This window comes from Colius striatus, chromosome 5 (genome assembly GCF_028858725.1).
Source record: "Colius striatus isolate bColStr4 chromosome 5, bColStr4.1.hap1, whole genome shotgun sequence".
Taxonomy (NCBI): domain Eukaryota; kingdom Metazoa; phylum Chordata; class Aves; order Coliiformes; family Coliidae; genus Colius; species Colius striatus.
Genome location: NC_084763.1, coordinates 15962911 through 15976263, shown reverse-complemented (window position 1 = coordinate 15976263; position 13353 = coordinate 15962911). Strand labels below are relative to the sequence as shown.

Below are 13353 nucleotides of genomic sequence, written 5' to 3'. Positions count from 1 at the left end.
GCTCCAACGTCTGCAAGCTGAGCATCCAGCTAGTCAGTGTGAATGTTTCCAGTTATTACTCGGCCTTCAGTCTCTCCTGCCCTCTGAGGGTAGGTCCAGCTTTCTAGTACCAGTTCTGCTGAGGGGGGAACAGGGTGAAGCAGCATCAATTAGGTCAGGGATGTGGATGCAAAGGAGGAGCTCTGGGAAGCCCTCTTACCCCAGATGACAGCACTGGGCCCTCATCAGCTGTTGGGAGAAGGAACCGTTCAAGCTGGCAGTGTCCTGTGGGCCTTGAGCCCCCTCGAAGGCCAGGCCGGGGCCCAGCGGCGCGGGCGGGTGGCTGTGCCCGGTCCCCGCCTCGGGAGGGAGGGAGGCAGGCGCTGGGATCCGGGCCGCACGTCGGGGCTGGCCCCAGCGCGTTTGTGGTGGGAGAGCCAGACCTGAGAGGGGCTGGCCTCTGGCAGATGATTGACACCAAACTGGGTGAGGTTTCATGTTAAGAAAGAAAGAAAAAGGGCGAGCGCAGGGGAGGGGGTGACTGTGGGAAGGGGGAGAAGGAACTACTGTAATAGTAAGAAAGTCCTGCCCAGCTGTTTGCGAAGTTTAAGATTTCCTGTTTCCCCTGCAGCGCCGAAGTGAAGTTTTCAGTGAGTCACTCGCAGTCCCGAGCAGCGGAGCCCGCTCCGCTGCGCGCCGGCCCCGCTCCGCTCCAGCTCCGGCCCCTCTCCGCGCCGCCGCCCGCCCGGCCCGGCCCGGCCCGGCCGCCCCCGCGCCCCTCCCGCGGCCCACCGCTGTGCCGCTGGCTCCGCGATGACTCCCTGTCCGCCGAGGAGCTTGCAGCCGCTGCTCCTGCGCCTTTCCCTCTGGGTCCTCATGGGAAGCTCGGTCCCCGCTCTGCTTCGGGGTAAGTAGCGTGCGCCGGCCCGGCGCTCCCGCTTGACAGTTGCCAGGGCCGGGGACAGGGGTCCGGCGTCCGCCGCGGGAGGGGGGGACGCGGTTGCTAAGAAAGTTTCCAGGCTGGAAATATTTCGAGGGGAGTGAGCGTGTTTGTTTATAGAAAGTTAGCGGCGAAGAAAGGACTGGGAATCGGGGGGGGTTGGCGGCAAAAACCGAGGTGCGTCCGTGGAGGGGAGAGGGGATTTGGCAGGAAATGCAGCAGGGTCTGGTGCGGCCGGAGGAGCCCGCAGAGGGCAGCTCGGGATCTGCCTCGCTGTCCCTGGGGGCAGCGGCTGCCGGGCCCTGCAACTGCGGCGGCAGCTCCCGCACCTGGTGCCGGGGGGCGGCGAACCGGGGGGAACCCGCCGACCGCCAGTCCCGGGGGGAACCTGCCGGCCGCGGCCCGCGCCTCCCGGCCCCACTGGTGCGTGCTCGGGGATGCAGGATCCGCGCCCTCCCCCCCGTACGGCTTTTGTGGTGGGATGGGGACCAGCAGCTCTACCCGCATGCCCGGAGGGCCTGGGGCTAGAAGGTGCCCCGGGTGCCGCACGGCCTGAGCCGGTGCGTGCAGGCGCTCGGAGCCCAGGGCCTCTGCGTGGCCACAGAGCTGGCTGCTGTGTGCATCAGCAGTTGCTTACCAAAAAGTTGTTTTACGTGTGAGTTTCTGCCTACAGCAGAATTAAGCTGCGATGGTGAGCAGCTGGACTGAGAGCAGCAGCCCTTCCTGTAGTACTTAGTCCTCATGTTGTTTGCTTCGCTTTTAATGGCACTTTCCATCCCTTATTCTGTTTTTACTAATACATCCCCGGGTAGGTTTTTGAGGATGTGGCTTGCATGTCCTTCATAGGATAACTTAGACTGTACCGAGAGCTTAGAATGCTGCTGCAAAACCAAGATCCCTGCCCCAAGGAGCTTTTGGTCTCCATCCTACCAGTGCTAACACACATTTGTGAACTGATATCTGCAACTGCAAGGTTAGGCCCTAAATCACGTTGCAGCACAACTGGAGAACATCAGATTGCAGCAAAACTATATCTGAAACTTTTGAAGAATTAAGTAGATTTTTGAGATGTCTTGGGTTATCACATGTCTAGTTTTAGTCTTCAGGGAAGATGGGCAAACACCTGAGCTTCTGCAAACTTTGCTCTATGCCCTCTGATTGTCCCTTGTGGTCAGTAATAGTCTCAAAATTGTTTCTAAAGCATAATAATGTAAACTAGATAACTCCTGCATAGCTACTGCCAATGGCTATGTACAGTATGAATAACTTCATGCTTCATTAATAATCTTGTCAAAATCAACAGGTTTTACATACCTGCAAAGTTACTCATGGAAGCAGATAAAACAAAATTTAATAAGAAGACACTGTCATGTCCCAGATTCAAAATTATATTATTTTAAATATGTGGTGTGCAACTTCTTGTTGATTGTGATATGCATTTTTACTATTTATGATTAATATAACACATTTAACTAGTGATGGATTTTATTTTGACCCCAACCCTCCCCTTTTTTTTTTTTTTGAAAATTCCCACCACAAAAAGCTTGATATGAAAAAAAGCTCTGCCTTTCTTAATCTTGTGTTATTTATTGTTGTGCTTTTGTTGTTTGGTTTTGGTTGGTTTTTCTTTCTTCACTCAACTAATATAGATAGTCTTAAAGTATGGGTAGATTTTAAAAACAGACATAGCTTAAGAGTTTGTCCTTTTTTGTCGTGGGTCCAGTGAGGAAAAAATATATTGATTGGTTCCAATTCAGCATTTTTCATAGTGATCTTCATCTACACCCTGCAATGACTATAACTGAGTAGACCTGTTGCCAAATAATCTATCCTATAGCTCCAAAAGCTCTTTTAGTGGTCACCGTCAGATTCTATTGTGTGTATGACAGGAAGAGTTGGTTACAAAACAACAGTTTTGTGGGGGCAGAAAGTGTGAAGTTTGCCTATTGGTTGTTATTTGGCATGAAAATGAAAACTAGAGTTGCCAAATGTTTGGGTGGAAACGAGGAAGAAAGAGTAACTACTCTGTAATAATCAATATCTCAGCAGTTCAGTGAGGATAAGGCAGGAGAGATACCAGTCTCAGATGAACTCAGTTCCCAGGTATGCCTACTAGCCATGTGGCTCTTCTTGGTGAAGAGGTTAATAAAACCCTAGCTAAAATTTTATGTTCTCATTCTTCATACCAAAATATTAGACAGGAGTGGCACATTCCCATATTCTGGACAAACGCACAAATTTGTGAGCAAATCCAGTAGGAAATAACTACACACCTGTACTACACACAAGTAATGGAATATTTTTCCATAGAGTAAAGGTGTGATTTTTTTTTTTAATTCTCATGAATGCTATATTGAGCATTTAATCAATAAATGGCAGTGCAAAAACCACTAGTTGCCCACATAAGAAATCAACACACTGTGTCCAAGTGAATATGAATCTGCATTTATCTTTGGCATATCAAAACCAGAAGTTTATTCCTCTGAATCTGTGTAATGACTGTTAATTTCTGAACAGTAGGAACTTAATTTCTTCATTCAGCCCAACTCTACTTGGATTATTATCTCCTTATTTTTTAAAAGCTGTACCATAGTCAATTAATTTTATAGTTATCAAAATAAAATTTGAAGCTTCAGATACTTGCAAGAGGGAAATATGAGAACAAACATCTTAATAATGTGGTATAACTTGTTTGTAACACGATCAAATCTCAAATGCATTCCTGCCCCCCATTAAAACTAGCAAATTTCCAGTTATTTCATAATGGAAGTAGGAATAGAACAGAGATATTGTTGTATTGTTTTCTTCTATTTATGGAGTATCTTTAAATTCTAAGACTTTTATACCCGAGACTTTGAAAACCACTTTTATTTAATTGCTCTTTTGCGCTCTTTGGCATTAACATGTTTCTGTATTATTTAGATGTTGAGTTCTGTAAGGAATGGTTTCTATTAAAACATGAGAAGCCAGATCTTAAGCTGCTGCAAATATAGTTCTATGAGCATCAGTAGAGTTACATAGAGTTATAGCATGTAAGTTTCCTGAAACAGTTTTAAAAGTCATTTTTTTTAAAAGGACAATGGAATAATTAAGATTTTTTTTTTCAAATTAATAATATTTTATTCACTTAAATTTTATAAACACATACTATTATATGACTGACATTTCGCCGAACAGCATTGCTTCAAAATTAAATGCTCCTTTCTGGCATGAACTGTTACAGTTTTGAAGATGTGGTGTGCTATAATGGTGGTTGATAAAAGTTCTCACGTAACAAGGTTAATTCTGAACCTAGGAGCAGAGTTGGTGTCAGGTTCTTACCAGAAGGAAAATTCTCAATTTCTGTTTTTCGTTGGGTTGGTTTGGAGTTTTGTTTGTTTGATTGATTATTTTGTTGGGGTTTTGTATGTGTGTGGTTTTGGTTTAGTTTATTTTTCAGAACTAGGCTTTTAGAAAGGAATTACTCTTTTGAAGGGAGCAAAAAAGAGCATAGTATCACCATAGCTTCAGTTGTTGGAGTTTTCTGTGCTTATACTTCCTCTGCAGGGTATTTTTGCAATGATATTTTTGCATCTGTGGCATAGTAACTTCTTTTTTCTTGATAAAATACGGCTGTGCTCTATGCACTTTGGTAGTGTTTACTTTGTATCGCTGTCTCTCCTATGACCTCCAGAGAACTGTCCTCATGGTGTAGCAGTAATAAAGAAAACCAACTGATTAGGCCCAGTTTGTTACTTTTGGGGGATTTTGCATGACAGGGTGCATTTGTATTACTAGCTATGAAATATTATCACTAGTGCAATGATTTTGATCTGAAAGTGATGGATGCTGTCTCCGTACTGGCTGTCATGGCTATAGTTGAGTGTTGGTGGCACAACAAAAGTCAGTTTCCAGCTGTATTTGTGGTACCATGGTCCTGGTATCAGCAGGAGGGAAGTGAGCCATTACAGCTGTGGTTTGCCGTGGTCTCCACAGCCCCTCCGACACCTCTGGTGAGCAGGGGAACGAAGGGATGTCCTGAGGCAGGTGAGAGGCCAGCAGTGCAGTGTCTCCTTTGCCACGTAGAAGCCTTTTGAGTCAGGGGAAATTAACAGATAGGCACATCCTAGGGACATCAGCTAACTGGAGACTCAGTAAATTGACTGAGATATCAATCAGTGTGTGCAGGTGAAAGTACAAGGGATTTCCAGCATGGAGAGATAGTCCTGTTATGAGTCCTGGTCTAAGAGATCTAGTACTGAGATTCTGGTTTCCTTAGTAGGTCTTTAGTCTTAAATTTTGTTGGAGTTAGAGAGGAGTTTGTTCCTTTTTTTCCTTTAGGAGAATGGGAACTAGTTTTTAAACTCTTATAATCAATAATAAAATGAAAGGTTATGACAAAATACATGGCCTTTTTTTATAAGCTTTAATTCTATAAGGTTAAAATAGACCAAAATAAATCAGAAAGAATATCCTATGTTTCTGACAGACTAATTTTAAGTCCCATTGAAGCCTAACTTCACTGGCAGGTGAAAATGGTAAGAGTTATATTAAGAAATAGTGGAGAATTTTTTTAATGCAAAGAATAGATTGCATTTACAGCAAGGAGTGGGCATCCACATTGGGGCAGGACATTGTAGTTAAGGCTGATGTTGCCAATGTGTATGCCACTGTAAGCCAAGATTTGACACTAAATATCTGCAGGACGGGTTTCTCAATGGCTGTTTTTCGTAGTATGTCTTCATTCTCGCATACAGGCAGGGCAGCAGCACTGGCATTGGTTGAGCACAACCATTTATATCCTACTGCCTGAAGGAATACAGATTTATTTCTTGTACAGATGTTTAGAGTAAGTTACATAGAAGGAGCAAACCACTGGAATCACCATCCAATGATGAAAAGCTCACCCAAAGTGGTAGTTAGAACTAACAAGTCTCACCAGGAGTTACTTAATTCTATTTCTGCTGGTGACAAGCATTGTTTGTGTCCATTAACTTTAAGCACAATTTAAATTGGAGCATGTAGTAAAGGGTCTGGCCTGCAGTCCATATGGATTCTCGAGTGAAGGAATAATGTCCATTTGTTTTCATTGCTGAGAACTTTAGCAACTGTTTCGGATTTTAAGAAACAGTACCATTAGCAGTGACAAAAGAAATACTAGTTGACAATTTGTCCCTATGTGTGCATTTAAATTTTTTTTTTCATATGCCATTTCCTTGCTCTTGCTGTGAATGCCAGTGTGGTTGGTACAGCTAGAACTACCTGTCTTTTATTTTATGTGTATATATATATATATGATTTTTTTCATATGAATTTTCCTCAGATTGTCTGAGGAAGAAGTATTTTTCCTTTGCTCAAACAACTGGTATTTAGCAAGAACTTCCTGCTGGCATTCATCCCTGAGTTAATCTGGTTAGAATTAGAGCTGGTTGAGAGTTTTTGACAGTTTTTCATGGGAAAATGCTGATTTGTCAAAACTGAAACAATTTGTGGAAATGTACCAGTTTCCATTAAACTTTCATCAGGAAACTTTTTTTTTTCCTAGTGCACTGTGGAATTTCTGATACAGAAAGATAGCAAGAGAAAGATAAATCATCATTAATCAATAATTAGAATAATCACTGGTCAAGGATGGAAGAAAGGCAGGATTCAAGTGCCTGGTCAGACTGTCACTCTCTCCTTGCACATGCATGCACAAACACCTACACATTTACCACTTCAAATTATTTTGGTTTCACTCTGATTGTCAGTATGAAAATGTATGAAATGTTGCAGAGCTGTATGGGGCAGGAAAAAACATTTTCTTGATGGGATTTTTTAGATTGACCTGTAGCCATGTGTTTGTTTTCCCCTTGTTGGGTGGGAATCTCAGTGCTCTGAGTGCTAGTGTCTTCTAGTCTTTGTTTCATATCATAATAACAAGCTGTATTCAGAAATTTCTGTCATGCGTAGGAACCACAATTTTTATTACTAACAGTCCTGATAGTCTGATTCCAGAATTCCAGTACTCCACTCACCCAGAGTAGTATTTTGGCAAAAAATTGACTGAAATTAAATAGATTTTAGGAACAGATAGAGAAGTCTGCTTCCTCATATTTAAAGGATCCTTCAGTTTACAACCCTGCAGACAGATCACTGGGATGATACCTAGGGTTAACATTGTGCCTTTGAAATGATATTCTGGAACCAGTAGTATTAGAAAGCTGTCTTCTGTTTCCTGCATGCCTTCTGTTTGTACCCAAGGACTTCGGCTCACACCCTCAAAAGAGCTGTAGCTGTGCTCCATAAGTAGACGTAAGAGGTTTTAAGGTAAAGAAAGACTTATCAAGCAGCCAAAGCTGTCAGCTTAGCCAGTGATCTGAAAGTCACACCACATTCTTTCTGGCTTGTTTATAATTTTGAAAGATAGCCTTTGCCTCTGTGCAGTTGATCCATTCCTCCAAAATATTGCACTGGTATACCTGTTGGCTTCATTTGATTCAGCATTTAAACTCAGTTTAAAAAAAAAAAAATATATGCAGAAGACATTAGAAAATCCATCTTGTGTTCCCAAGGTTGTGGTGGCTCTGTCAGAGCTCTGTCTTCTTTTAGAAAAGCAATTGAATTTGAACAGTACATACTCAGAGAGCAACGGGAAGGTTTCACAGTCTTACTCTTCAGAGCAACATTTTCCGAGTAAAGACCCAAGTGTGGTTCTTACGTGCCTGGGGCACTTTAATGGGCCTCTTTAAAAACTAGCATTGTGCAAGTGGAATGCATGCAGGGCCAGATTGTCAGCTGGCATAAATCAGCTTTACTCTGTTGAAGGCAGAGAACCTGCCATGATTTATACCAGCCGAGAATCTGGCCACAGAATAAATAATATGCAACACTGTGTTATGAGGCTGTAATTCCCTTGAGGGGGCTTTTGTGATAGCAAAAGGAGCCAGAGTGATCCGGTTCTCTTTCTTGGAGCGAAGAAATAACTGCAGTATTTTGAAGTCCTCAGAACATTAGCAGGGAAAGATTTCAGGCAGTGGAGATAAAGATGATGCTTCCAAATTTCTTGTAATGTAGAGTTAAGGATTTTTGCCCAGGAAGAATTATGGGAGGAGAATTTAGGAGGATGGAGATGAATTGATCTGGGATAATGAGTCTAAAAAGAAAGAGAAAGAGGTAAGAGGGATGATTTCTCATCAATTTCAGGCCTTTCATTTGAATTTCTGATATCATTAATACGAAAGCAAAGCGGAGAATGGGAAATGAGGACTAAGGGGTAAACTCCTCCTCAGAAAGTGAATATGGTTTTTAGTTTTGTTTAGCATTTCACCCAGAAGGGTCATAACTGAGCTGGTACTCTTTTTATTGACTTAGAAAAAAAGAAAATTCAGCTAGATTTTCTGGGAATTAACCTGTAGTTCTCCTGGAATTAGATATTTTAGATGTGAGATGCAGATGAGCCACCTCCCTCCAGTTTCAATCCTACCGTGGATTCTGCAGCCCAGAATGGGTGTAAGCGCACCATGCGTATACGTCACCTGTTGGCAATGGTTAGGTGATGCCTGGGGCTTTTGGATGATAAGGTGGTAATTTTGTAGATTTCATCTAACAAATATAAGCACATTTTTATGTTGCTGTACAAGAGGGTGAAATTTGAAACAGACCACAGATGATTACTAATGGATTATCACTTCTGGTTATACTCAGGGAAGGAAGCAGAAGCAGCTGTCCAGGATTCCCGTGTCTCATGAGATGCTGATCTAGTTTGATCCTTGAGCTCCAATTAGTAGTTGGAATACTATTGACAGCTTGCCATATAAAGCTGTACAACAGCAGTGGCTTTGATAGCACGGCTTAATTTAACAAAGGTCTTAGTGCTCAAAGGGAGCTGAAATTTTTTACCATTTTGATTGCTCTCCTGTTTTAATGTTACCTGACTGTCCTGACCGAATTCCATATGTTTTGAGAGCTTGGTGGCTGAAGTCATTGTTACATGAGGACTTAGCAATACCTTGTGCATTTAGAGTGCTCCAGGAGAATAGTGCATGTGAATAACTATGCTTTTTCTCTTTACAGTTTATTTCTCCAGCTGTCTAGTCTCTTAAAATATTTCATTAGATAGTATCCACCGTGCAATTTCAGGCCACTGCTAAAAGGAGGTCTGTAGCTAGATGTTAGTTTATTTTACTTCATCTCACAGTAGCGCTACTAATTAACATGGAGTAGCCATTCTGTTATCCTGAGCAACATATTACCTGATCTTTTTTTTTTTAACTTTTACCCTAAAGTGGTCTTCATTGTAAAATCATACACAATTAAAGATGTATTTTTTCATTATGTCATGAATAAGACATGGTAAGATAGACAACAAAATCACGGGAAGAGTTCAGCATCTGACAAGGAGTGAGTTGCTTCTGAAGTTCACATGATAGCTGGTCATTTCCTGCTCTCAGAGTGCTTCCCCCACAGCTCCAGAGCCATGTTAAGCTTTCTTGTAACATGACTGAGCAGTCACTCCAGGGTGTCCCATTCTTCTTGAGAAACTCATAGAAAGAGTGCAGGAATGAAGAAGTAAAACTTTATGTGTATCACTAATGGAAAAAATTTAATGAGATTTTGAACAGCACAAATTTGTGATCAGGATTTCAAAAGAAGAGCTGTCATATCCAGGTGTTGGTTGATCCTTAATTTCTTTTGGCTGGTTCTGTCTGCAGGCATGCAGCAATTATCCATCCCTTTTGACTCCTGCATCCAAGGAGATCTATGGTTCTGCAGTGGCTGTGCTGTGCCAGTTGGCCAGCTGCCCCCACTGTGTACCTTCTACCTCCCCACAGTTCCCGTTGCTGATTTTCGTGGTTGCGTTGCCTCCTTTTCCTACAGTGGCTAGAGTCTTTGCCCAGAAAGCGGGAGGCCCATGACCATGTCACTTTTCAGCCTGAGAGTATCCAAACTCCATCAACTCATGGGCTCTGAGAGGAAGGATCCTTTCTGGCTGAGACTGGTCGGGCCTTTAGTGGTGGCAGCCTGAGGAGAAAGGGTTGACATGTATGTGGGTGGTCCCCCGAAGCATGTCAGAGGAGAAGAAAGCCTGTTCCCTGATGGATTCATTCATTATTCCAGCCCCTGCAGGGTGACTGATATTCTCTCCAGGGAGCTCACAGCACAACAAAGAGAGACTTTACATACAGAATCTTTTTTTCCTTTTTGAACTGAAAACAACCGTTTCTCATCCTCATGAAAAGATCAGAGAGGACCATGTAATAGTCATGACTTCATAAGCCTCTTTATTCAAGCTTTCACAAAGTAACTAGGTCAGCAATATGTGCTTCTGGGCTATTGAATTTCCCCTTTTCCCCTCAGTCTATTCTTCCATTTCCTCAACCAAGTTTACCACAAGGATATGCCTTAAGTGAAAAATCTGGAAAGCTGATCTTTTTATTGCGTTTGTAGTATTCTCATCTGGTACATACAGTGCCAGGCCATCAGGCTTGCATAGCTGGCATAGCCCAAGTTTGCATGTAAACAACAATACCACATTGTCTGGTTGTAACTAAAGCCATATCTACTCTCTCTTTGCCTCTGGATAATAGAAATAAGAAGGTATTCAGTGGGAAGAGATTGGTGAGCTATTCTGGAAAAGGCAATGCAACCAAAAAAGTGTTTCTTCATCTTTGTTTTTCTTTCTCCATCAGCTTCTTTCTCATACGCTCATTACTTCTCACATTTTATACTTTTGTCTTGACATTTCTGCCTGGCTGGAGGCTTTGCTATTCTCACTCTTCCCTGAGGCCACACTGCTACCATGAGTATTAGTGCAACAAGAAGCAGCCTAGAGCTTCCTGTGTGTACAAGTCTCCTGCCTTTAATGTGTATAAAAGAAGATAAAAACATGGTTCTAATTAAATTACCAAAATCCAGGAACAACGGGTTCAGAAAGAGGGCTCAGGCATATCCTATATAGATTTTGAGTTATTTGAAACATAGGCACTTGATCCTAAAAGGAAGATTTAAAAACATCTGTATTGGGCATGAAAGCTCTTTGTGTACATGTTGGAGGGAGTTAGAGGCTCATTCTTTTACCATAGGACGAGGAGGCAAAACTTGTTGGTGGCTTGTAACTGAGAGTAGCTTTTGAATCTTGACCCATGGTTAAAAAAGTGAGCTAGGAAGTGGAAAGCTTGGGCTCAGTCTCTTAGTCTCTGGAGATCTAAACCCACATCTACAGCTTCTCACAATTTCATCTGTTGTAATTTTAATGCTGCTATTAAAATTCGATACAGATGTTTATATTACAATTTCAACTTGTTCTCCTTAACGTGGCAAAAAATAATGCATTGATGTGTTCATTACAGCTTCTATAGGCAATTACAGAACTTGTGGGAAATGAACAGAGATTGTTTCAACACTGGTCTATTGTGATTGGGAAACTGGGATCAAAGAGAGTAATAAATGCTGTTATTTCTGGATTAAATTCTGGATTAAAACCTTCAGAGCATCTAGAAATTCTCATCAGTCTCAAATACCCTGCCAAGTTCAGTAAGACACAATTAGCATTTTTTTCTCCCCCTTTTTCACACGTTAAGAGACTGTGTGCCTGGAGCTGCCAGGGAATAGTGAGGCACAAGGAAGCTTTGGTAGCTTGCTTCAGTTTGAATATTTAAAGCCTAAGTCTTCTCTCATCTGTCTACGTATATGGCATTCACAGTTCTGCCAGCTTGTACTTCCTCTAATTTGCCTTTTTTGTTCTGGTGATTTGTAATATGGTTGTGAGGCACATCACTACTGGTGGTCTGAAGTCAGAAACATTGGCCAACTGAAGGTGGGTAGCAAATGCTAGAAGCAAACCACTAGTTATTTGAAGTATCTTACTCTTGAAAGTTAATGACAAAGCACACTTCCCACTATTGTAACCACATACCTAGGAATAGAAAGCACCAATACCTGCCTTTCCAAGCTGCTGCTTAGCATGAGTAGTTAGACTCTTTGTACAATCCTCACTCTTCCATTTAAAAGGCGGATTTTGTTTCAAGTTTCAATTTTGTGCTTTTGAAACAGAGGTGTAGATAGCTTTGACAGGTGTAGTAGTTTCCATCTGATTGTCCTTAGACCAGCAGTGGGTTTGGAAGGAGGTGGTACTGTTTGTTTAGGGAACCATACTGTCTTTCTGGCACTTTCATATAAGAGTTTACTGTTAATCATTGCCTACCTTTGGAAAGTGGTGGGGTGCTGTGGTTTTGAACATATGAAGAACAAAAGAATCAGGAATAGTAGCTACAACTGCTATTCCTTGACTAGATACAGATTTGGTCAGATAGGCAGACAGTTTACCATGCATTAATAAGATATCACACATCATATTAACACCAGGAATTGTGAGCATTTGCCTCAAGGCAAATGTAAGGTAGTGCTATTTAGCTAAATCTACTCTGATGGAATGCTAAGCTGTGGACAGGAGAGCTCACACAGAAGGAAGTTCACCACAGTTAGATAATGGAGAATAAGGTGTTAAACTGTACTAACTTGATATTTTAGACTGCGGGGCATGAGATTATGAAAGCTGAACAAGCATCTAAGCCAACAAGTGAAAGGTGTAGGTGAACTAAATCGCTTCATAAACAAGATGTGCATTTTTAACAAATAGGGTCTTTTCATTATTAGAGCCCTACCAAGGCATGTGATGGACTTCCCAATGCAAATCTCTAAATCAAGACAGGGCTTTGCTTATATAAAAACACATATCCAGGGAAGTTAGATCTTTCAAAAATTAGCTGAGTGGAATGATTTCACTTGCAGAAGGCCAGACTGGGAATATCATCCCAGCTTTTCCTGGTATAGAGGTCCTGTAACCTGAGGATCTGTGATGCAGCAGGCTGGTATCACTCAGGTCGCTCTCAGAATTAGGACTAGCATCTCCAGAGGTAAGAAACAGTTAAGCTACTCAGCTAACTAACCCTGTTCAAGGATATTTCAAATATGCATGAGTTATAAAATCTTGCATGCAAAGAATGAAAAAAATGTTTCTATTCCTATGGAGCACTTTCCTCTGGTGTAACCTAAGCTATTACTGCATTTGGAAAGCTTGGAATTGTTGTGTTTTGTGAGAACACTTTTTAAAACATACAGTGTTATACTTGAGTGCAGTATTTGTGAAAAATGCCGAGTGACGGCTTTAGAGAATGAGCTGCCCACGTCACTGAACAGTTAACACCAGAAACCATAAAAAGTGTGCAACTGGCTCCTAATGTGTAAAGGGATGCCGAGTGGTTCAGCTACTGTGGCCATGTTATGCACAGCCTTCTCAGTGGCAGTAGTTGAAACAGTATTTTCATGACATAATTATTAATCCACTTGGCATTTGATTAAAATGATCAAGGCATTTCACAGAAACCCTTAGACATCCTACAGACTGTTGCTGATTTCTACAGATGAATAAGTGCCCTCCAGATGAAGGATGATGATGTGATATGACCAGTATC

The 13353-nt window shown here is 42.0% G+C and overlaps 1 protein-coding gene across 1 annotated transcript in view; it reads left to right on the top strand.

The window, feature by feature from the left end:
* The first annotated feature begins 501 nt into the window (after positions 1–501).
* Positions 502–13353, top strand: part of TGFBR2 (transforming growth factor beta receptor 2) — a 58825-nt gene continuing 45973 nt past the window's right edge. The window contains exon 1 of the mRNA XM_061996313.1: positions 502–886. Coding sequence (XP_061852297.1) covers positions 793–886 — 94 coding nt within the window. The 5' untranslated portion in view covers positions 502–792. The remainder of the gene's footprint in view (positions 887–13353) is intronic.